This window comes from Erpetoichthys calabaricus, chromosome 1, assembly GCF_900747795.2.
Source record: "Erpetoichthys calabaricus chromosome 1, fErpCal1.3, whole genome shotgun sequence".
Classification (NCBI taxonomy): Eukaryota; Metazoa; Chordata; class Cladistia; order Polypteriformes; family Polypteridae; genus Erpetoichthys; species Erpetoichthys calabaricus.
Window position 1 is genome coordinate 29,803,238 of NC_041394.2, and position 24,884 is coordinate 29,828,121.

Genomic DNA, 24,884 nt, shown 5'->3' on the forward strand with positions numbered 1-24,884 from the left:
TAAAATGCATATGTTGTTTTTCTTTAAGGAGATTAAATATTACTGAAGAAAAAAAAAAAAACTAAAACAGCCAAATGGGGCTATGCATACGAACTTAAAAGTTTTAAATAAAACAGAAATATATACCTTTTATTTTTACTTCCTTAACTTGTGGAGGGTGTATCTTGTAGCAAAGCCCTAAGTTTTTTCATGAAAGCCCATTTCAGTCAATAAGTCTTAAAAAGAGGTGTAAAGATATTGACAATAAGCTATGCAAACCCACCAAGACATGCAATCGTTTAAATCAAGGCTTGAGTCGAAAAACACCATCCGATACTATTAGTTAACGATTAACACATTTCTATATGTATTGTAAGCATACAATACAACTGATAATATGTTGCGCTTATTTATCTGGTGTACCAACATTTTTGCGCGTTTAACGGCTGAAATCTAACGTGGTTTGTGCCCTTCAGAATGAAAACAGTTTGCATTTACCTTTTTAATAAAAAGCGAGCTTTTAAGCCTGAGAAATCACTCCGTAAATGCACACGTTTAATTCTTCATCACTTCAAACAACTGAACTATCCAGAACATTTCAGGCATACATCCAGCATTCAAACTATGTATAAAAAGCACAGCTGTTAAAGGAATTCAGCATTTCTTAATGAAAATGTTCCTTTAATCCTCAACATGTCTCAGTGAGTCATTCTGGTGGTTTTACTTGACGTTTTGATATTCTGGTTAATTGTGTTTGCAGTTGAGATGTTCTTTCCTGATTTATACTTGTTTTGTCGTTAATATTTGTTTCGCTGGTGTTAGTGTTCTGATTAGATGTTATTGGTCCTTTGATGTCTCGACGGTTTCTTCTTAGAACAGCTCCTATTACGCAATTCCGTCACATACTGGTCTATTGTTTCTCCGCTTTTCTGGAAACATGTAAAAAAACTTGTGCTGCTCAAACGTCACATTGCGCTTTGGGTTGCAATACGTTTCGAATTTTTCAACTATTTTGTTCAATTTCATAATGTCTCCATCTTCTTCAAACTGAAAATTGGTATACACCTCTAGCGCCTCTTCGCCAATTACATGTAGAAGCATAGACGCTTTCATTTTTTCACTTTTCCTATCTGCTTCAATTGCAGCAAGATACAACTCGAATCTCTGTTTAAATCTTTTCCAATTTTCAGCTACATTTCCCTTTAACTGGAGATTTGGTGGGGGCTGTAATCCTAACATATTTTTTTTTCTCTTTTGCTAGAACGTCTTAGCGCTTTCTGACCACGTTTTCGGGTTACTCACAGACACGAGACTCGTTCAAAACCTGAACCTCTTCTTCACATTCCTCTTCCAATCCGCCACTTCTGACACCATGTAGTGATCTTGTTAGGTTCATAGTTTAATCAATACACAGGATTGAAAGATATAATAACTTTTTAATAGACAGACTTTAGAGACATTTACTGTACAAGTTACTACTCGTTCTTTAGTTCACGCCCATTTTCCTATTTGCATCGGCATTCACAGGCATTACTAATCATTCTGTAAGTATCCCTTAATAGACCTTACTAATCAACTATCATTACAAAATCAACGTGGTTTGTGCCCTTCAGAATGAAAACAGTTAGCATTTACCTTTTTATTAAAAAGGCGAGCTTTTAAGCCTGAGAAATCACCCCGTACATGCACACGTTTAATTGCACATGTGTTAATATGTATGCTTACACAGTATTAAAAGACACTCAAAAATTAACGTCATTTACCTTTGTTCCCGCGTTTGATAAAAGGCGAGCTTTTAAGCCTGAGAAATCACCCCGTAAATGCACACGTTTAATTGCACATGTGTTAATATGTATGCTTACACAGTATTAAAAGACATTCAAAAATTAACGTCATTTACCTTCGTTCCCGCGTTTGACTAGTGCTGTAGATCTCTTCCTTGTTTTTAGTTCATGTGATTACGTAGGAGGCGTGATGACGCGATACGTGACTCCGCCTCCTCCATTAGAGTATATGGACAAAAAACAGGTTCCAGTTATGACCATTACGCGTAGAATTTCGAAATGAAACCTGCCTAACTTTTGTAAGTAAGCTGTAAGGAATGAGCCTGCCAAATTTCAGCCTTCTACCTACACGGGAAGTTGGAGAATTAGTGATGAGTGAGTGAGTGAGTGAGTGAGTCAGTCAGTCAGTCAGTCAGTCAGTCAGTCAGTGAGTCAGTCAGTGAGGGCTTTGCCTTTTATTAGTATAGATAGGGGTATTGTTGAGAAAATCATACCCAGTACATGGGTAGAAAAAACAGCGCTAGACATCAAGGTAAGTGTTTTTTGTTTTTTATTAAAGTGTGACTACTTGGAGAGAGAACTGCTCAGAGAACATAGTGAGTTACACATTTTCTTTCCTATAGAATCTTCCAAGACAATCTGGAGTAATTGACTGTGGATCTTTATGTTGATGGTAGGAACTGACATTTAAATTATATTCTATGTAAGAATTTTTTACCGAGGAGATAAAAGATTAACAAGGTTCCGTGCTCTTTATACCTGGTACTCGATCCTCAATGTGATTTCTCAAGTGTAAGTATTTATAATGTGAAGTATAGAATTCAAACAAATAAATTGTGAATGTATTCAAGCTTTTAGAAATGTATTTTTCTTAACAGCTTGACATGCCTTGTTTGCAGAAGTGGTGGTCTGTAATGCTGATTGAAAATTTTGCACTTGAAGGGTAGGATATTGTTTGTTAAGATTAATTTGAATTTAACATTATGTCTGGCGATAATAATAATAAATTATTTTATTTATGTCAGTCAGTCATTTTCCAACCCGCTATGTCCTAACACAGGGGTCTGCTGGAACCAATCCCAGCCAGCCCAGGGTGCAAGGCAGAAACAAACCCACACACCAAGCACAATTTAGGATCGCCAATACACCTAACCTGCATGTCTTTGGACTGTGGGAGGAAACCGGAGTACCCAGAGGAAACCCACACAGACACGGGGAGAACATGCAAAATCCATACAGGGAGGACCCAGGAAGCGAACCCAGGGGTCCTTACTGTGAGGCAGCAATGCTACCACTTTGCCACTGTGCCACCCATTTTATTTATGTACATTATTATATTTATCATTTTCATTTTTGTGCTGTTTTTGGCATGGAAAAGTGTTTTCCCAGTAGACTAAAGAGTCCAAGGCACCTCTAAGTGAGGATGCTGGACCTGTCATCTGTCAAAATAGAAGCCTGAAAGAAATCACCCAGGTTTGTGAAACCATATATAGAGGAAATAGACTTAGCCTGATTTTATTGCTAACTTATTTAAATTTGAAACCCAAATCTTATTTTGTTTTTCTTAAGTTGCATTTTTTTTCAGACAGCACAATATTGAAAAAGGTCAGCGACTACAACATACTGCAAAGTAGAACCAGTGGCGTAGCTAGGGGATGGGCAGAGGTGGTACATTTTTGGGGGCTCAGTACAATTTGTGTGTAAGCAGCAGGGTTTGGAAAAATATCGCTCATGAATGACAAAAGTAAAATTCTCTGATTTGTATCCACAAATGCTTCAAAAATAATTTTCAGACTGTCATTCTGTGATGGCATCAGACACAGCAGTTGAAATTTATGAGGCAGTAACAAATATAAACATAAACATTACACCGATAATAACTTCTAGGATGATAAACAATGGGGCGGCATGGTGGCACAGTGGGTAGCGCTGCTGCCTCGCAGTTAGGAGACCTGGGTTTGCTTCCCAGGTTCTCCCTGCGTGGAGTTTGCATGTTCTCCCCGTGTCTGCGTGGGTTTCCTCCGGGTACTCTGGTTTTCTTCCCACAGTCCAAAGACATGCAGGTTAGGTGGACTGGCAATTCTAAATTGTCCCTAGTGTGTGTGTGTGCATGCGCCCTGCGGTGGGCTGGCACCCTGCCCAGGGTTTGTTTCCTGCCTTGCACCCTGTGTTGGCTGGGATTGGCTCCAGCAGACCCCCATGACCCTGTAGTTAGGATATAGTGGGTTGGATATTGGATGGATGGATGATAAACAACTAATTTACAATTTATAATTTTGTTTCATTATCAATCCAAATGCGTTCTTGCTCTGTCCAGAAAAGATCCTCACTGTGCACTACACTGGTTCTGGTTTTCACAGTGTAATTATATTAAACTAATAATTAGAACACGGCTTATCAGTGTGTCTATACTATATTATTGTCTAGATAATGTTTGTAACTAATTATATGTAAAAAATTATTGCTGTTTCTCTATACAGTGGAACCTCGGTTCACGACCATAATTCGTTCCAAAACTCTGGTCGTAAACCGATTTGGTCGTGAACCAAAGCAATTTCCCCTATAGGATTGTATGTAAATACAATTAATCCGTTCCAGACCATACGAACTGTATGTAAATATATATTTTTTATAAGTTTTTAAGCACAAATATAGTTAAACTATAGAATGCACAGCGTAACAGTAAACTAAATGTAAAAACATTGAATAACATTGAGAAAACCTTGAACAACAGAGAAAACTAACACTGCAATAGTTGGCACTATAGCGCTACCAACCGCTGGCTAAAAACACTTTTTTTTAATGAGTTTTAAGCACAGGGAAAAAAATGAAGATTTGAAAAAATCCGTAATTTAATCAACCACCAAGAAAAGTAACATTGCAACAATGCACGCTACAAACCGATCGCTGTAAACAGAAGTGAAAACAAAATCAAGCCCAGTGCATTCTTTAACTGCCTTCCTACCTTATGCGTCCAACTCTCTCTCTTGCACTGCCTGTGTGTGTGCGCGGCTCTCTCTCTTTCGCCGCTGCCTGTGTGTGTGTATGTGTGTGTGTCACGCTCTCTCGCTCTCTCTTGCTCGCTGCACAGGAAATGCACAGGGAGAGACTGAACATGTACAAACCGAAAGGGAATTGGCTTGTTCGTATACCGAGTGTGTGGTCGTGAACTGAGGCAAAAGTTTGGCGAACCTTTTGGTCATAAACCGATTTGTACATGTACCGAGACATTCATGAACCGAGGTTCCACTGTATATGAATAAATCTATGCAAAATGTATCTTAATTTTTCTGTATACGTCATTTTAATTTTCTATTTAAATAAGTTAACATATTCAGATATGTTGGAGGGTGGCAAATTGAAACACCGCCCCATCCCGAGCGGCACGAACTCAAGCTACGCCACTGAGTAGGACCCAGTGGAAGAAAAGGTATGGAGCTACACTGAGAATGTGCTTACTGATTCACTGAATGCCTATGCAAAATATTTGCATCAGTGTTGAAAGAAACTCACCTTTTATAACACTCTTTTCACATACTGACATTCTCATAATGTTTCTTAGATTACTAAAAATAAAATAAATGTCAGCAAGTCTCTAATTGGGGGAAGCTGGACATGATCCAAGCTAGCATAGGGCACAAGTCAGAATGCACAAATAAACCCTGGACTGGGCATCAGGCCATCACAGGCTGAACAAACACACACCAACCACATATATATTGGGTTTTTATATGTGCCCATATAAAAAAATGTAATGTGTGCTGCATCCCAACTGACCTGAAAAACAGGACTTGTCTCCCAGATTTGGAAAGGGAATGGTGATCGCCTGGATTGTGGCAGCTACAGGGGGATAACACTGCTCTCAGTGCTGGGTAAGGTCCTTGCAAGTGTCATCCTCAATAGGATCCATGATCACTTGCTTACTTATCAGCAACCAGAGCAGTCTGGTTGTACATCGACTGCATCCTGGCACTGAGGGTTCTCATAAAATGTGAATATCTGCAGTTTTTTTGCAGCCTTTGTTGATTTTCATAAAGCGTTCAACTCAGCTGATCGAGCTGCCCTGTAGCCAGTATACTGGTATTGTGAATGCTGTGCAGAGTGGAGGCAGAACCTCTGTGTTTTTCCCAGTTGATTCTGGGGTTCGTCAGGGGTGTGTTTTGCTCCTACTCTGTTCTATGCTTGCATGGACTGGGTGTTTGGCAGGGTCGTGGGGTCCAGCGACTGTGGTGAATAAAGATTCACGAATCTTGACTTTGCTGATGATGCTGTGATCTTCGCGGAGTCAATGGAGGCTCTGACCTGGGCTCTCGAGAGACTGAGTGAGGAGTCTGAGTGTCTGGGCTTGTGAGTGTCCTGGATAAAAACCAAGATCCAGGCCTTTAATGACCTCTTGGGCACAGCCATCAGCTTTGTGTCTGTCTGAGGAGAGAGTGTCGACCTTGTAGAGAGGTTTACTTACCTCGGCAGTAACATTCATGTCTCTGGTGACTCTTCCTATGAAGTCAATAGATGGATTGGGAAAGCCTAGGGGGTCATGAGGTCGCTGGAAAGAAGGGGTGTGTGGCGCTACCGATAGAGTCCCGGTCCTTTCTGTTTTCCTATATGGTTGCGAGACATGAACACTATCTAGTGACCTGAGATGAAGACTGGACTTCTTTGGTACTGGGTCTCTTCAGAGAATCCTTGGGTTGAGCTGGTTTGACTTTATGTCGAATGAGAGATTGCTAATGGAGTCCCGAATGAAGCACATTACCTGCATTGTGTAGGAGCATCAGTTACGCCACTAAGACCATGTGGCACAATTCCCTGAGGGTGATCCAGCTCGCAGGATCCTCATTGTGGACCCGAGCAACTGGATCAGGCCATGGGGATACCCCTATAACATTTGGCAGCGGCAGATAGATGGTCATTTCCGGAAGTTGGTACTGAACTGAGCAGAAAACTGCAGGATCCCAAGCTGTTTCATCGTCTGTTGGGTGCTGAGCAAGTTTCACCCTAGTTATCATGCTGGGTTTTTAGAACATTTTGTTGCTTGAGGAATATTACAGTCTGATGCAGACCGCACCTACACACTGTATAGTCCCAGGCTAAACACATTTCAGAACAGGCTGCTGTCCTGTATCGAGAAGAAACACTGAAGAATGGCAGAAAGAATAATCCTTCATCAACCAGGAAGAAGGGCCCTACCACCAATGTTTATTATAATGCTTAATGTGACCTGGTCCAGGCAAGAACAGAAAGCCCTGAACTTGCTTGAAACAAAAACTATGCAAGTTAAGGTCAATGGAGTTGAAAAATATGCCACTCCATTACTGAGATGTCCTGGGAGTCCACACTTTCAGGCATCTCCAGAAGAACTGCTTCCCCACCACAGTTGGGTTGAAAGGTGTCTCCTGAAAGATCAAGAGATAGCCAACTTGTAAAGTATACGCAGCTCATCCAGAAGCTTGTGGATGCCGGTCATGTTAGGATTCTAACTGAGAAAGAAATAAAAGTACCTGAAGAGACTTGGTGCATACTACATCATATTGTGCAGCATAATGGCAAACATAGGCTTGTGTGCAACTGCTCATATCAGAGTGATGAACTTGCCTTGAATGATCATCTGCTCACAGGTACTACATTGGGACCTTCAATCCTGAAAGTCCTTCTCAAATTTTGCCAGCACACAGTTGCCATATCTGGTGACATTAAGGCAATGTTTCACCAGGTACGCTTGCTACCTTCTGTCAGATTACTGCTATGGTTTATATGGAGAAATATGGACCATGACAAGTCACCCAGTGTCTATGAATGGTAAGTCTTACCTTTCGGCACAGCAAGTAGCCCATGTTGCGCAACTTACACATTATAGAAGCACACCCATAACAATCAGGAAGGCTGTGAGGTGGTGTGGAATTGTGTCAATCAAATCTTTTATCTTGATAACTGTCTTCAGAGCTTACACAGTGCAGAAAGAGCCAAGCAGCTAATAGATAAACTGTGACAACAGCTTTCCACAAGGGGCTTTGAGATTAGATAGTGGGCTGGCAATTGCACATCAGTTGTTCAACATCTCCCAGGCGAGGCCAGATCAGAGAACTCAGTACTGTGGCTTTCACAGTGTGGTGGAGAGGTACAGAAGCCAACCCTGGATCTTCGCAGGAGCTGTTTCATGAACAGTCCTGATTACAGATGTAGCCCAACTGAATGAACACAGACAAATAAACGGAAAATTTATAGAGTGCTTGCCAGTCAGTATGATCAATTGGGATTACTCACTCCATTTACTGCACAAGCCAAGATGCTGGTAGAAGATCTCTGGAAGACAGAAAATGTTTGGGATGATCACATCAATCCTGAATCTAATGTGCAACACTGGTTTACCTGAGTGTACAGTATGTGATAAAGATGACAGAACAAGTCATCTTGCTTCATTGCTACACCATGCCATGTGCTGATAGACCTAGAGGTAAGAGAGACTTACAAATGTTCTGTGATGCCTCAGAGTGACTATATGGGTCCATTGCCTATCCATGTACAGAAGATCAAAAGAGGGGAATACATGTCAGTTTTGTAGTGGCTAGATCCAGGGTATCCCCCAATGGCAAATTTCCATGCCTCGTCTAGAGCTTTCTGTTTCTTTAACTGGTGCCCAACTAGCGCAATTCCGAGATTCTCTCTATATATATGTCTATCTGTTTGTCTGTATGTCTTTCTGCTTTTCACGAGAGAACTTCTAAATGGGTCTTTTTCTATAATTTGCTTGAACATTCCGGTTGATTTTGCAACCTCTCTCATCGCACTAAGTATCATAGATCGCTTGCGGTACCAATTTATTTGTGCGAATCTAAGGGAGACGCACTGGGCCGAGTGGGGGGAGACCCTCCTCACACATGCATTAGCCTCGGGGCATATCTTACATCTGTTTAGCTAGCAAATAAGATAACTACTTAATGGATTTAAATTGGATTATTTTTCTAGAATTTGCTGGAACATTCTTGTTGATTTTGCGACTTCTCTTATCGCGCTAAGAAACATAGTTCACTTGCAGTAATGATATATTTCTGCTAATCCGAGACAGAGGCTGCGGCCCAAGGGGAGGGGGAAGTATGATGTCAGGAGTGGGGAGTCAGTCTACCTCTGCGCTTTGGAGTGTACCTTGCTTCCTGTTAGCTAGCGATACCTTTTTCTTTAATGGTTTTTAAAGTTTGTCCTGTTTCACTGCTACGCAGGTGGAGTTGCAGAGAATGGTTAGTCTATTATATAGTGTCTTTCACATGTATCTATCTATTATATAGCACCTTTTGCATGTATCTATCTATTATTTAGCACCTCTCACATGTATCTATCTCTTATATAGTGCCTTTCACATCTATTTATTATACAATGTCTTTCATATCTATCTATTTATCATCTATCTACATCTATTTATTGTACAATGTCTATCTATCTATCTATCTATCTATCTATCTATCTATCTATCTATCTATCTATCTATCTATCTATCTATCTATCTATCTATCTATCTATCTATCTATCTATCTATGTGGTCATTCCACATGCTCTCATGGTCCTCAGCATAATGTCAATACACATCTTGGCCTGTCCAGTACCAGACCCAGAGAACAAATCCAGGATAAAGATATATGTATTATACCTTTTCCAACAGGTTGTCCAATCTTATGCCAGCTTTCCTATTTCTACTGTGCTCCAAAACTTCAGCCTGTGACATCCACAGTCCCCTTATTCTTCCCATAACTAGTCATATAGATGTGGAAAGTAACAGGTACCCTGCCACTCCAATTTTATACTACACCGGTCTCTAAATTGCCCAGTCCTCTACCAACTTGTCCAGTTCTCCATTCTGCCAAAACCCACACCATAATGTCCCCACCTCCATAATCTTTTAATAACGTGGACTTTCATCTGTCCTGTAACACATCCCAGCATAGTCCCATCCAAATCACATTCTGTCTCTGCTAATAGAGTGCCCAGTCCTTGACCATTCCACTGTATTCCATAAATCCACATCATACAATCACTAGTCCTCTGATTTTTTCTCAAGTCTTGTATCCCAGTTTATCATTTAGCACATTCACAGAGTCATTCCCACCCTAATTTTAATCTACATTTGCTGCCAGTCTGCCCAGTCCTATGTATGTTTGCTAGGCTTACCTCACTTGGGCACAAATTCACATTGTAAGATCCACAGACTCCCCCACATCTTAAAACATAACTCACCCCCAACCTGTCTTGTACTACACCCACAGGATAAGTCCAGCCTAAATCTTATTCTGTCTTTACGATCACGATACCTAGATTTCATTGAACATACATTTTGTCTTCTTTTCCTTTTTTCTTTTCCAAATTTCTCAATTACTTTCTATTTAAATTGAATCATTTCACTAAGCCTGCCAAAAATTGTAACCTCATGCTATTGTCTAGACGACTGCTTTTTCACTTTTGTCTGTGATAGGCCCTTTGTAAATCATTTTTTACTTACTAACTTAAAAAAAAAAACAAGAAGGTATTAATTTTGCCATAAGTACAATAAGTAAACCAAAAAAGTGTCTTTTAAATATCCTTAATGGAACTTGTGCAACTTTTCAGAATTTCAAAGCTTTTAAACGTGAGTTTTTAAGTTGGAATTGGGTTATATTAACTTTCTATTACAAACAATTTATGACACGTGACATGTGATATGAAGTAAATATGTTTAAGTTCTGTCGTGAAATTTTTAAATGGGTTTGTTTGCCACCCATTAAGAACCTTAAATCTCAAACTCTTAATCTGTTGGTGTCCTGCAGTGCAGCCTATCAAACATTGGCGATTTATGTATATTTCTACATGTTAGGAAGTTTTTCAAAGTACATAAAACCTTTCTCAGAAACACCATGACTCAGGAGAGGCTGAAATGCATTGGCCATGACTGAAATGACTCCATTTAATCAGAAAGTAATTGAGATATTTTCAGGCCTGAAGAGAAGGAGGGCAACATTTATGTTCAAGTAATGCTATTGGGCAGTGTGTAGACCACATTACAATTTGTCTGTGTGTGTGTTTTTTCTTTTATTTTCTCTTGTGCAATGAAGTATTGCTACAGTTTTTTGATATATTTAATTCTATATTATTATTTTTCATTTTGTTGTTTTCTTTTTATTAATTTTTTCTTTCTTTTAGTATTTATTATTTAAAATAATTCTTTGTTTTGGTATATTTCTTTGACATTTTTGCAAGGTGTCCTTGAGTGCCTTGAAAGGCGTCTTTAAATAAAAGTAGTAGTAGTAGTATTTTGCTTCGGATGCAGAACTGAGAGACCTCAATAGCTTTGAAGTTTAGCAAATGCTGAATACTAGTGATGGGCGGAGTGAAGCCTCACGAAGCATCAACACGTTTGAAGCAATTGTGTCGGAAATCGTATCGAAGCATTTGACACTCACCTCTCTAATGACACCTCCTGGCCATTTTCATTAACGTTACACAAACTTATGATCCACTTCAATGACGTCTGTTACAAATCGTATTGCTCTTATTTTTTCGCAACTACAGACTGACAACGAAGAGAAGGGTTCGTCAGCAGCTTCTAGTGTCTGATGTCTAAAAAATATAAATATAACTAACGCCGACAGGCAGAATGCACTATACGATAGCAAGAGTTAAACAAAATGGATTCCCGGCTCTTTCAATTAGTATTTACTTTTGCACTGTATCATTATAATCGCTCCGGTTATTAGTATTATAATTAACCCTCATCTTTTCTTGAGATCACATTTAATAGCCTTAAATGTTTTCTTTGGTCTGACTTAATTAAAACGAAGTAGACAGAAAATAAAGGTTTATCCCTGTACTTTGCCATGATATAGGTAAGCACATTTGAGAAAGAAAAGGTGAAATCCTTCAAGCACAGGTGTTATTATTCGATCAAGTATTAAAATATTTCATTTATTAATACTTTACAATATTTTTTGGAGCTCAAAAGTACAGCTCGCTATGAGAAAAGACGCTGTCAGTGGCTCAATTAACTTAGGTGGTTGCTTTTCATAATTCTGAGCGTAGTGCTAGCCTGAGTTCGACCCGAACTAAAGACTCATCATAATTAATAATCATTAAAAAAATAATCTCGAGTGAAATCTTTATAACCAATTTGAACTAAATAATTTTGAGAGATACTGTAGAAGGATCACATAAGAGATCTGTTCGGGAATCATCGCCATCAAAATGCGATGACTAATTGCGTAAGGCAGCTCACGTATTTACATTAATTCATCTTCTATTCATCGCCATTTGACGTCCATGAACCCCTCCATTGAATAAGGTGATAACAAACCCACTGTGGTAGATCAGGTTGAATTTGCTCTGCTGCACCAAACATTCAAAGCTGTCAATCCGGAGCTCGTCAGAGAGGCTGAGAGACACGGCGCAGATCAGTCACCGGCACACCGACACACACGGGACACTCCGAGGTGAGCAGTGCATGTATCAAGGTCGGCATTAAAGATCCTCTTGAGTGCTGAGGCAACAACAAAAAGCAGTGGGATAAACACATCTGGACCTGCTGCCGAAAAAGCATTTGCTTTTAACAACAGCATCCCTTCCTCGTGAACACATCTTCAAGGTCCGGACAGGCGATCAGTAAAAAGTTGTCTTAGTCACAGCACTGTGCAATAATAAAACATTTCCTAAAACATATAGTTGTCCAGTCTGTATCATTCCTAAGCAATCTTCCAGTTATAGAGGCGCAATCCCAGTTACTAACACATTTACCGTGTTGCTCTCCCCCCCCCCCCCCCCACAACACTCAAAGTAAGAACACATTCCACCTTATTAATTTAATATATAAACATTTAAACCGCTAAACCCGCCATCAACATCTACAATAACAGTTGAAATCGTCACTCAAATATCTTTTTTTGTGTTATAAACATAAAACAAGATGCCCATTTCCATTTGATATATCTTTATTAGTGTTCTCGCCTTGCTCGCTCTCAATCCACGGTGGAATTTGCTGTTAAATGAAAAAAAAAAAAAGAAAAACAGACTCTATTGGGTCACAGTTCACAATTGGTGGACGTGGGACCCGAACCCATGCAAGCCTTATTATGGAGTGGCAACGCTGCCGCTGCACCACTACTGTTTTCAGCAGGGTGGATGTAAAGTATATAATGCATGTTTTGTATGTATGTATGTAATGAAGACAAAAACAATTATATATAGATGTATACTATATGACATACATTCAGTGTTTCATGAAAACGTTGCATGAGGTGAAAAATGGATATTTATGAGAGTATTATAGTGAGAGATGTGTCGTCACCCGTATTACTAAAGCTCTTCTTTGCAGCATTATGCATTCTACATGTCGGCATTTGTATGATGTATAATTTATAATTTTATTTTTTGCCACAAAGTATTATCGGGCACAATTATTTAACATGTATGGATCATCCACACTGCGGTGGGTTGGCACCCTGCCCAGGATTGTTTCCTGCCTTGTGCCCTGTGTTGGCTGGGATTGGCTCCAGCAGACCCCCGTGACCCTGTGTTCGGATTCAGCGGGTTGGAAAATGGATGGATGGATGGATCATCCACAAACATTCATTTCAATGGGAATTCTGTCGAGTTTTTGAACTCTGTTGATGCCATATGTACTTCAAACGGGAGCTCGATGAATAATGATTCGAAGCACTAAGCAGACATGCACACTGGAATCGTCAAGCTTGGTTAAGCACTGAGCAGACATGCATACTGAGATTGCATCATGACGGGGCTCCGAAGCCTCAGACATGTGTAGTACTGAGATCATGATGGGTATCTGAAGCCTCAGTCATGCGTAGTGCTGAGATTGCGTCATGACGAGCTTCAAACGGGGCTTCGGAGCCTCAGACATGAGTAGTACTGAGATCAATGACGGGGCTCCGAAGCCTCAGACATGCGCACTGGGTTAACTGAGGCTTCGAAACCTCGAGCAGATTCGAAACCTCGGACATGCGCACTGGGTTAACTGAGGCTTCGAAGCCTCGAGCGGATTCGAAGCCTCGGACATGCGCACTGGGTTAACTGAGGCTTTGAAGCCTCGAGCAGATTCAAAGCCTCAGACATGCATAGTGCTGAGATTGCGTCATGACGGGCTTTGAACGGGCTTCGAAGCCTCAGACATACGTAGTACTGTGCTCGTGACGGGCTCCGAAGCCTCAGACATGCATAGTACTGAGCTCGTGACGGGGCTCCGAAGCCTCAGACATGTGTTGTACTGAGATCATGACGGGGCTCTGAAGCCTCAGACATGCGTAGTACTGAGATTGGATCATGATAGGGCTTCGAAGCCTCGAGCAGACATGGTCACTGGTTACTGAATCTTTGTGAAGCCTCAGCACACTCAAAGGCATTGACCTCTGTATTTTGAGAGTCTATCTGACACTTAACTCTCTAGTTATATTTTGTAATTCGCATTGACATTACACACTTCACTTAATATAGTTAAACTACAATTCAGGTAGTTGCTGAGAAGTAATTATTGTTCTTGGATTGCTGTGATTTCCTTTGTCTGATACATAGTGTCAAAGATATATTGTCAAATATCAACTTTATATATATAAAAAGATTAGGTAAATCGTGCAACCTTTTTATGGAACGCTTAATTTTGTTCAAAACTGTACGTCATATAGTATACATCTATAAATATAATTTTTTATCTTCATTAGGAGAATACAACAATGATACTCTCGTGTCAATTAAACCAATTTAACGTGTATATGTCAAACAACATATTTCCACATCCGCCGCAGTAAGAACAGTAGTATTAGTTCAGTTGTGTGAAGCGCGTTAATTATCCCGATTAGGTGGCTCAATGGTATCATAACTGTCTCTCAGTAAAAACACCAGCGGTTCGAGTCGTTGATCCTCCACTTGTGAAAGGTTTTTTTTCAATTCCTCCATTTAACAATATTTTCAGCTTGGACGGATAGCGAGCAAATTGAGCTATCAAAGGAAGGTTGGGCCGCCGTAGTCGGGCAGGGGGCACACGTCCCTAATTATATTGTGTATGTAAAGAGTTTCACTGTAAAACGTAATAAGCTTCATATTTGTGTGTTTGGAGACCCTGGTGTCGTACTGAATTTGTATTGTAGAAAAACAAACTACTGTGCAGCATGCCTAAATGTGTCTTTTCGTTTCTGATCGCTATACGGCACTACCAATTTGAGACAATTCGCTATAAACAGTTTCAGCCAATCAGCGCCTTCTAAACATGCAGAATGACAGTGTGAACCTTTATTGTAGTGGCGCAGCATCTTCGTTTCAGTCAGTCATTGTCCTGTTAGACTATTTACTGTTAAGTGCTGCTTGAGGTAGCGTTTATAGTACAACAGGTAGCCTACCTAGTTCTTAAATTGGTATTGAAATGCACACACAAGTCCTCTAAATTATTTTTTGAAATGCCTACGTTTACAGTGTCCGTTTTAGGAAATCATAGTTTTTACTTGTTCCCGTTATTAGGAATTATAATTTCTTAGTGTCACATATTATTCGTTACTACTCGCGAGTCCCGTATCATTGAGATTTTGTTTTATATTCTGTATAAGCAAACTTTTTAAAAGGAGCGTTAATTGAACTGACTATAGCAGACTTGTCATCTTCTTAAAATGACTTTATTGATTTGATATTGGCAATTAATCATAAGGTCAAAAAACAAGGAGGATATGAGTTTGCATGGACTGTGCTGTTTCTTTGTTTTCGTGACATCGCGTCAGTAGAGAGTGCGTGACGTTAACAATGCATTCTGTCCTAAATGACAGCACACACGCTTTTTGATATTTCCTAAAGGCCAACGTGTCACAGTTTGCTCATTAATATAATTTGACAGTGTATTTTAGTGAGAATGATTATAAACATATTACCCATGTTTATTTCCCATGTAGATATGTAACGTTTGGTGAGAATAAATAAAACGTAACAACACATATAATAGTTATGTTGCATTGTTTATGATTAACAAAATTCATAGTTTATCTGAAATGTTCTACTTATACAGTCGATTTATTCCACTTCTGAAGGTGTACATTGTCGGTATTCTCCATTGCATTTGCCCCCGAGTGTAACGTGTGCCAGTGCAACTGAGGGGTGGCAGACGAGCTCACGTAATGGGTGACAAGGCACATTCTCACCCTGATGCCGAGGCTCTTGTCATGAATATTCCCATCTTGTGCTTTTTCTCGTTCTTGCCAGTTTACTATTATTATTGGACACGTATGTAGAGGAAATGTGTGTCTTATTTTATGTCTATGAAAGGATGGACGGTAAAGCCTTGAAGGAAACTGAGTGTTGATGCTTTGGGTAACAAGACAGGTAAGGAGCAGGGAACGTTAAATGTGACAGTGACTGCAGGGGATTGTGTTACTGGAAGATGGTTTAAGAATATAGAAACGACAAAAGCTTAGTCTTTCAATAATTCTATTTACATCAATGATTTACTCTGTTTTGCAGTTTGGAAGATTACTTATTAAGCCCCCCACCCCCACCCCCTTCAACCGGCAGCCTTTGATAAGATGCATTCAAAAGGAAAGGATGTTACTGACAAAGTCAGGTGCTTTTTCGAAAGTTTGGCTCCAGGTGTACTTATCCAGCTGCTCCTTCTTGTCAGTACTTGAGTGATCTTTATGTTCACCTCTGGATGAATTCGCAAAGTTTCTTTACAACTTTTTTGTCTCATTAACGCAGAAATCCCGAGGCTTTCCTAAAATTGCAGAAGACATTGTTGATGGCGCTGATTCTGTTTTAAAGACAGTTGTGATTACTTATGCAGCACACGCTTTTACTCACATTGCTTTTTGGAAATCAATATTACAAATCAGCTACAGATCTGGGAATCACTGAATAGTAAATACGTTTAATGAGAGTGTCTTGCGCATATACTGGTGTAATGACCACGTCGGCTTTAGTGAAGCGTTTCTTAGCCTCTGTGATATGATCGACATGGCGTAGAGTAGATTCTGGATTGTTAAAATACTTGCTACCTTGCGCAAAATATGCTCATTAATTTGTTACAGATTCTAAGTGGACACGATTTCACACCAAGGAAAAAGGTGCCCCATGTAAATTGTTCGTAATGTCTCCAAAATGTATTTGTTAACTTTCAGACAAGTACTACTTAACTGTTTTATACAAAATCCTCATTTCAACACATGCAAGCCCCAATTAGGATTTGAACTCGGGTTAGCACACCTTAGCGATGTAGTAGAAACAACTGCTTTTACGCTTTGAGCCAAAGCACTTCAGCTGACCAGGGCAAGACCAAATCGACAGCTGACTGCACAGATATCAATGACGGTATTACGTTAGCGTGACTCAAAATCACGTGACGGGCGCATTTGAAGCAAGCCTCGAAGCAGCACTTCGATCTCCAGTGCTTCGAAAGCTCGAGTCGAAAGTGTCGAAACCTGAGTATCGAGCGGCCCACTGAATACACAGACCGCAAAACTACCGAGTCCACTGATTCGACAGCAGGAGCTAAAAGCAATTGAAATCGACACGAGAGGCGTATAATATAGGCGTGAGAACACCGGCAAAATCAGAGAAGTGGCTCCAGAAGGGGGCGGCAATTTACAGGTCTCATAGAGTCTGAAGCGCTCGGATCTGTCAGAGTCCTAAAATTGTCCTGACAGCAGCTGGAAACTTTTCTGTCATTCTCTGGGTCAATCATGGATATTGTGAACACGCTAATACTTACTGCGACCGTCCTGGGTCTACTCTTCATATTGTTCCGGAGAGACTCGGCTTGTCGTGGCAAGATGCCACCTGGTCCGATTCCGCTACCTCTGATCGGTAACCTGTTGCAGCTGAACGGCAGTGCTCCTTACGAGAGTCTCCTAAAGGCAGGGAGTGCATGAATTGAATTAAAAAAATATATATATACTGTATAAATATATTCGGCCCATCAATGCCGGGCTAATAACTTGTGAATTTCCCATTGGGATTAATAAAGTATCTATCTATCTATCTATCTATCTATCTATCCATGTCTCGTGATTTTCTTGCAGCTAAGCGAGATGTACGGACCCGTGATGACGGTGCACCTGGGCGGGCTGCGGGTCGTGGTTCTGGTCGGCTACGAGACTGTGCAAGAAGCGCTGATGCAACACGCTGGCGCGTTCGCCGGTAGACCGAAACTGCCGCTGTTTAATGCGGTATCCAACGGATTGGGTAAGTGTTTTTATTCCAATGTTGTTCAAGTGTGAGATTCGATGTGAATGAAATTATAAATGTTGCCAAGTGTAACGCCTTCTAATTAGTGCAGTTTATCGGACAGCTGTCGGCAGTCTTTGGGTGTTGTGGTGCACTTTGCAGACCTCGAGAATGAAGTGGGTAGTTTATGGGTATTTCACTGATTGATTAGAATGGAGATGCATAGTTGGGCTGGGGTCATGGCGTCGGAATGTTTTCATTTGATCTCCTCTTAGCTAAAAATGGCCAATAATATGAAACTGCAGAGCCACAGCACCATACGTCACTGCAGTTGGACTGACTTCGAATTTTTTGGTTTGATGTACTGTTTTTCCTTCTCATTCTTATCGCTTAATTTTTTAACATTTCCTTGACCCGAGACCCGCCAACACCTTCCGAAAGTAATTTTACGAAGTCAGTCCTGAGACTGCGGTGACGTTACTTCTGGGTCTACAGCCGCGGGTCTACTGACACTAATCCATAGCCTCAGTTTTTGATTATTTATTTTGTTTAATTGCTGCCTTTACCTGCTATCGGACAGACTGGAGCGTCGCGCAAATGTCATTCGAAGTGGAAGCTTCCCAGCCTGACAGTTCAAGAAACCAAAGCTTACCCGAATTCTCCGAGTTGTGACGTAACACATACCTTTCATCCATCCATCCATCCATCCATTATCCAACCCTCTATATCCTAACTACAGGGTCACGGGGGTCTGCTGGAGCCAATCCCATACCTTTTCATCTTAGACAAAAAATAAATGGTCAGGCAGATCTTGCGTTTTTTAAACAAAGTGGATTTTCAAACTGGAGACGTGATTTTTTTTTTTTTTTAATTAACTGGATTAAAAATATATGAAATATTATTGTTTAGAGTTTATTAGCCAAACTATCCATCCATCCATTCGTTATCCAACCAGCTATATCCTAACACAGGGCCACGGGGGTCTGCTGGAGCCAATCCCAGCCAACACAGGGCACAAGGCAGGAACAAACCCCAGGCCAACCCGCCACAGTTACCCAGATTAGTCTCTTAAAGTAGTTCTTTTGAATTTCTTCTTAAGATGTAATTTTGACATAAATAAACTTACAGTTAAACCATCAGATTCCATAAACAAGTGTTACTGTCATAGACTTTAATTTATAAACATAATTTCCCACCTCATTCCTACCATATGTGGAATAATAAGGATACTAAATGCAACCCCAAATCAGAAAAAGTTGGGACAATATGGAAAGTTCAAAACAAAAAAAAAATGCAATGATTCTTAAATTTATTTTGACTTGTATTTCACTGCAGACAGTACGGAGCCAAGACATTTCCTGTTTTGTCAGATCAACTTCATTTTGTTTGTTAATATACCTCCATTCCTGCATTTTAGGCCTGCACCAATTTCCAAAAAAAAGTTGGGATGATAAAGCATTCACCACTTTGTACTTTTGCAATTCCTTAAAAGACGTTTTGGCACTAAGGATACTAAGCGATGAGGCGTATCAGGTGTTGTTTTCGCCTATTCTTTCTGCAAACATGTTTTAAGGTGTGCATCAGTATTGGGTCGTCCTTGTCACATTTTTTGTTTCAAAATTCCCCACACATTCTCTGACCTGGACCCTCTTCTTCCGTAGCCATGCCTTTGTAATGTGCAGAATGTGGTTTTACATTGTCTTGTTGAAAAACACATGGTTGTCCCTGGAAAAGATGTCCTCTTGAAGGCAGCATGTGTTGCTCTAAAATCTCGATGTACCTTTCTGCATTAATGCTGCCATCACAGAAGTATAAATTACCTTTGCCAAGGGCACTGACACAACCCCATGCCATGACACACCCTGGCTTTTGGACTTGTTTTGGATAACAGTCTGGATGGTTCTTTTCATCTTTGGTCCAGAGCACATGGAGTCCATTTCTTCCAGAAAAGATCCGGAATACTGATTTGTTTGACCTCCACTGTGTGATGGTCTGGAGATGTCCCCAAGTTTTAAGTGGCATTTGTCAATGTTACTCCATTTCTTTATAGATAATAATTTTCTGCACACAGTCAAATCTTGCAAGTATGACGCTACTGTTGTTTCTGACCACACTCCTCTGATCATGGAGCTCAAATCATTATGTCCCACATACTCATCTTGCAGCTGGCATCTTAAACTTCATTTATTAGCTGATGAGAACTTCACAGAAATTACATCCAAGCAAATTGATTTTTTTCTAGATACAAATAAATCCTTAGATCAGCGTTTCTCATCCTTTTAAGTATTTGCGACCCGAGTTTTCATAATAGTTTTAATCGTGCCCCCCTAACGTTTTTTTAAAAGGAGCCCACTAATACCAATTTGTTCTTTTTTTAATTAATGATATATCATAGATGCATATTTTATTATACCTACTTTACTTTTATCTACATTTATCTAACTCTATATTTATTTTTCTAGTATCAGAATGTAGTTTAAGTTTATTTGTTTTGGTTTCAATAGATGTATTTTTCATACTTTTGATTCTTGTTTTCTTTTTTTTCACATCTTCACGCCCCCCCTTTTTGTTACTTCGCACCCCCCTAGGGGGGCCCGCCCCACAGATTGAGAACCGCTGACTTAGATGTCTCTGCAGGAATACTCTAGGAAACTCTGAAGGCATTTTTATGAGGACAGATTATTGCACATCAGTAGTTATATGCATGAACTTTCTGTCAAAATGATTTGACCTTTAAGCCCCACCCCCTTTGGAATTTGGACCGGAAGCCCCACCCTTCGAACGGTTAGACCGGAAGTCCCGCCTCCTTTGCTCTGATTGGTGGATTTGAAGGATGCGCCCCTTTACTCTGATTGGTGGATTTGATGGGTGTCTGCCCCTCCTTGAACCCGCCCCTTAACCACCTGATTGGTGGATTTGACGGTTGGGTACTCCTTCCTTGAATCCACCCCATCCACCTGTATGCCCCCGGAAACTGTCAAGAGCAGCCCCCTTCTCCCAAAGACAAGTCCAGGCCTGTTGGTGGCTCACTTCTCTCGAAGACACACACACACAAACGTTTCAAGGGGCAGAGCCGCCGGTCTCTACTGTTTTGGGTAAGATCTCCTGTATCTATGATTTAAAATAATCTATCCTTTGCTTTAATACATGTAAACCGTTTTTATTTGATCTAAGTCAAGCATAGAGAAACCGTCCACGCTGTTAGCAGGCACGAGTCTGGGTCTTGCCTGCTTCTGTGTGAAATCGAAGCTCAAAGCCGGCAAGCTCGGAAACAGGAGTTGCTGGATCTCTGTCTGTACAGAGACTGACTGAGCGCACCCATTAGATACAAACTGACAGCCCCTGTGCGTAAACAGCTGTGCCTATACCGTACCTCCTCCAATCCCAGGCGTTGGGGAGGTGCATTTTACAGCTCCTAGGTAACAGGTTAGGGGAAGGAGGGGAGCGATGCACAGCTCCTAGGCAACAGATTGCGTCCGATGTGAAAATTGACCTTACCTTGCGGAATGCCGCTTGTAAAACAGATGAGACATTAAGCGTGTCGGTTAAAATGTTTGTCAAATATTTCCTATCATAAAGCACTTCCAAAATACCGCCCAACCATCTGTTTTCTCCGGAAATTGTCAAGAACCAGTGATGGATGGGTGACCCCTCCTTGAACCTCCGCCCAGGCCCTCCTGTATCTATGACTTTAAAGATCTATCCTTTGCTTTAACACATGTAAACCGTTTTTTATTTGATCTAAGTCAAGCATAGAGAAAGCTCCCAGACATTCTCTGCTTATTTGCATGTGTGACTTTTAATGTTGTGCAGCCCATTGTATCCATTCATGAGTAATGACCGTCTTGTGAAATCTTTGCATCAGGCTGTGTCTCTTTTGGGCATTAAATGATGCATATAGAATAAATTGAGAAATGTTAACATTTCCATAAATAAACTACGGTAGGACAAATCGTCAGAACATCGGCGCTCTATCTGTACAGAGACTCACTGAGCGCACCGTTAGATCAAACGGACAACACCTGCGCGCTCACGTGTGTCAACAGATGTCAGTCAGCTCCCCTCCCACCCTTCCTCCGGAACGGGAGTGCGCATTAAGTTTGCTCGCGCGCTGCATCTCAGAGCACGAGTTAAGGGATTTCAAAATCACACCCACATTTTAAATAATCAGCGACCCTAAGGTTTCATACGGCGTTTAGATTTCTAAATGTTATTCTGATAATCCCAAAGTGAAGCCGCGGCCCGTGTCTATAGCTGCACTCTTTAGGAGCGCGCAGCTTGATTCAGCCCCTGCTCGTAAACAGCTGTGCCTAAACCACACCTCTTCCAGCCTCAGGCGTCGGGGGTGCATCTCAGAGAACAAGTTAAGGGATTTAAATAATAGGCAACAGCACCCTTTTAAATGGCGTATTAAAAAAAGCTATCCTCGGGTGTATAAAAAGTATTTCTCACACATAGATTTTTTTTTAGACGTTTAAATGTTAGATCGCCTTCAACGTGCAATCATTCTGGGAAAGGCGCTTTAAAAACACTCTTTGGCAAAGCTACGTTTTCCAAGGCTTAGCAGCTCCAGCCACCTGGGTGGTGGGGGGATGCGTTTTACAAAAGTTTTACAGCATTGAGACGGCAGGCTCAGGGTCTGAAGGTTAGGTGGGAGAAATTTTACAGCTCCTAGGCATCAGGTTGTGGCATGACCTTTAAACTCATCTCGGAGCATCCGACGTGAAAATTGGCCTTACCTTGCGGAATGCCGCTTGTAAAACAGATGAGACATTAAGCGTGTCGGTTAAAATGATTGTAAACATTTGCTATCAGAAAGCACTTCCAAATTCCGCTGTAACCATTTGTTTTCTGTACGGAACAGTCAGTCAGTTATTTTAAAAGTCTGAGGTAACGAAACATGTTTACTTTATAAATGCTCATTTGGATAGCCAGTTGGAGACAGCCTCCAAGGATGAACAGAGACCAGGAGCTTAATGCAACTGTGTTTTCATTCCTCTAAATGAAAGGTAATTATTTTAATACATCCTAGTAGCTCCAAAGCCCGGATGATTTTTTAGAAGTATCCAGTTTATTGTTGAATAAGGGGTAAATGAATAGTATAAGATGTACCGGGATGTATGAGATTATATCTTGATACACAGGAAACTTGAGACCCGGGTGTCTGTTTTATTTACGTCTTTTTTCTTTATCCGCTCCCACCCCCCCCCCCCCCCCCTAACGTCAGGTATCTTTGTAAAGCGGTCGAATAAAGTTTTACTTTTGCCTCGGAGTTCAAGTATGAATTTCATTTGTTTATTCAGTTCCATTTCGGTAGCCTTTTGTTTTCGAATCACATCTTGAGCGTGTATTCATATTTGTCCTCTCGAACCTAATAAGCTAGTAATGAAAAGAATGGCCGTGCTTATGAGGACTTTTTAATTTTTGTTTAGCTCATTTCTATAACATAGGAGCCTTTTGACAAAGGAGAACTTTGTAAATACACTAGTGCGTTTAAACGGAGCTTTATAAGAAAGCAGGTTTCTAACTTAGCCTGGTTTTGTACGAGCATTTAAAAGCACGAAATGTTGATATTTACTGTCTACTCAAAAACTAAAGACCCTTTTTAAAATGTTTTAGGCTTGCAACGTGTTTGAGTGTTTGTGTAGAAGCGTCAGAGCACGCGCTGGTGTCCGAAGCTTTCAATCATTTCGCTAAATGTATTTATTTTAATACTTTCTAGATTTCCAAAGTCCGGGTGACTTGTAAACGTATCCAGTGTATTGTTGAATAAGGGGTAAATGAATAGTATAAGATGTACCGGGATGTATGCGATTATATCTTGATACACAGGGAACCTGAGACCCGGCTGTCTGTTTTTATTTACCTCTTTAAAAAGTTTGTATACATTTTTCTGTAATATCTGTTTCTTTATCCGCTTTAAAGCGGTCGAATAAAGTTTTACTTTTGCCTCGGCGCTCAAGTCGCCGCGTTCGAGTATGAATTTCATTTGTTTTCGAAGCACATCTTGCGCGTGTATTCATATTTATCCTCTCGAACCTAATAAACTAGTAATGAAAACAATGGCCGTGCTTATGAGGACTTTTTAATTTTTTGCTTAGCTCATTTCTATAACATAGGAGCCTTTTGACAAAGGAGAACTTTGTAAATACACTTGAGCATTTAAACGGAGCTTTATAAGAAAGCAGGTTTCAAACTTAGCCTGGTTTTGTACGTGCATTTAAAAGCACAAAATGTTGATATTTTCCGTCTACTCAAAAACTAAAATTGTGTCTTTCTATTAACACAGGGGATAATTAGAAAACATTTTACTATACTATTTTTAATTAAAAACAGAAAAGCCCGATTATGATTTTTGTTTTGTCATGGGAGGATGCTAGGGTGACACTTTTCCCTTTATACTCTTTCTTACGTAGACTTGAACTATTTTGGTAAGAATATGTGTTAATTACATCCCAATTCCTGTAACTTTAGGTAATTAGACAGAGCTCCATAACAGGCAAGAGAAGAAGAAAAGTATTATAGGTCAAATACACAGTATAAAACAAAAGAAAAATAAAGTGTGAACACCACACGACATGGTATTGCTAGAGGTTTCATTTTTTCCAGGTGACCCATTTTTGCGTTGTGTGAGGTACCAGCCATAAGTCAAGATCTTTCTTTTATACTGAATTGATAAAGGTAATCTAGGTATGATGTGGTCATCCAGTCTCCAAACAACTTTTCCTTTATTACATTTAAATTTCTTGTCTCTGGAAATTCACTCATAGGTCATACACTACTGCTCTTAGAGCCAGGAGGCTATAGTGCTTGGCTCTTTTGCACAGCCGAAGTTCATTGAACTAATATCATGTTTTTAAAATCAGCATGCTTGTATACCTCACAAAATAGCAGAGCTAATCACTCTTTCTGCTTAAACACTAAAGCATTAGTGAACAAAATATATTTTCAGTAGCC

At 40.3% G+C, this 24,884-nt stretch overlaps 1 protein-coding gene across 3 annotated transcripts in view; it reads left to right on the forward strand.

Annotated features, from left to right (window-relative positions):
- Positions 1 to 3,217: 3,217 nt before the first annotated feature.
- The window catches only part of LOC114648118 (cytochrome P450 2B19-like), a 52,623-nt gene continuing 30,956 nt past the window's right edge, over positions 3,218 to 24,884 (forward strand). Inside the window, exons 1-2 of one of the 3 annotated variants that reach the window (XM_051918862.1) lie at positions 3,218 to 3,236; positions 17,783 to 17,945. In XM_051918862.1, the coding sequence (XP_051774822.1) occupies positions 17,792 to 17,945 (154 nt within the window). In that variant the 5' untranslated portion in view covers positions 3,218 to 3,236; positions 17,783 to 17,791. Of the gene's footprint in view, positions 3,237 to 17,137; positions 17,618 to 17,782; positions 17,946 to 20,909; positions 21,023 to 24,884 lie in introns of those variants that run through there. The other 2 variants (XM_028796949.2, XM_051918865.1) reach the window with 2 other exon arrangements.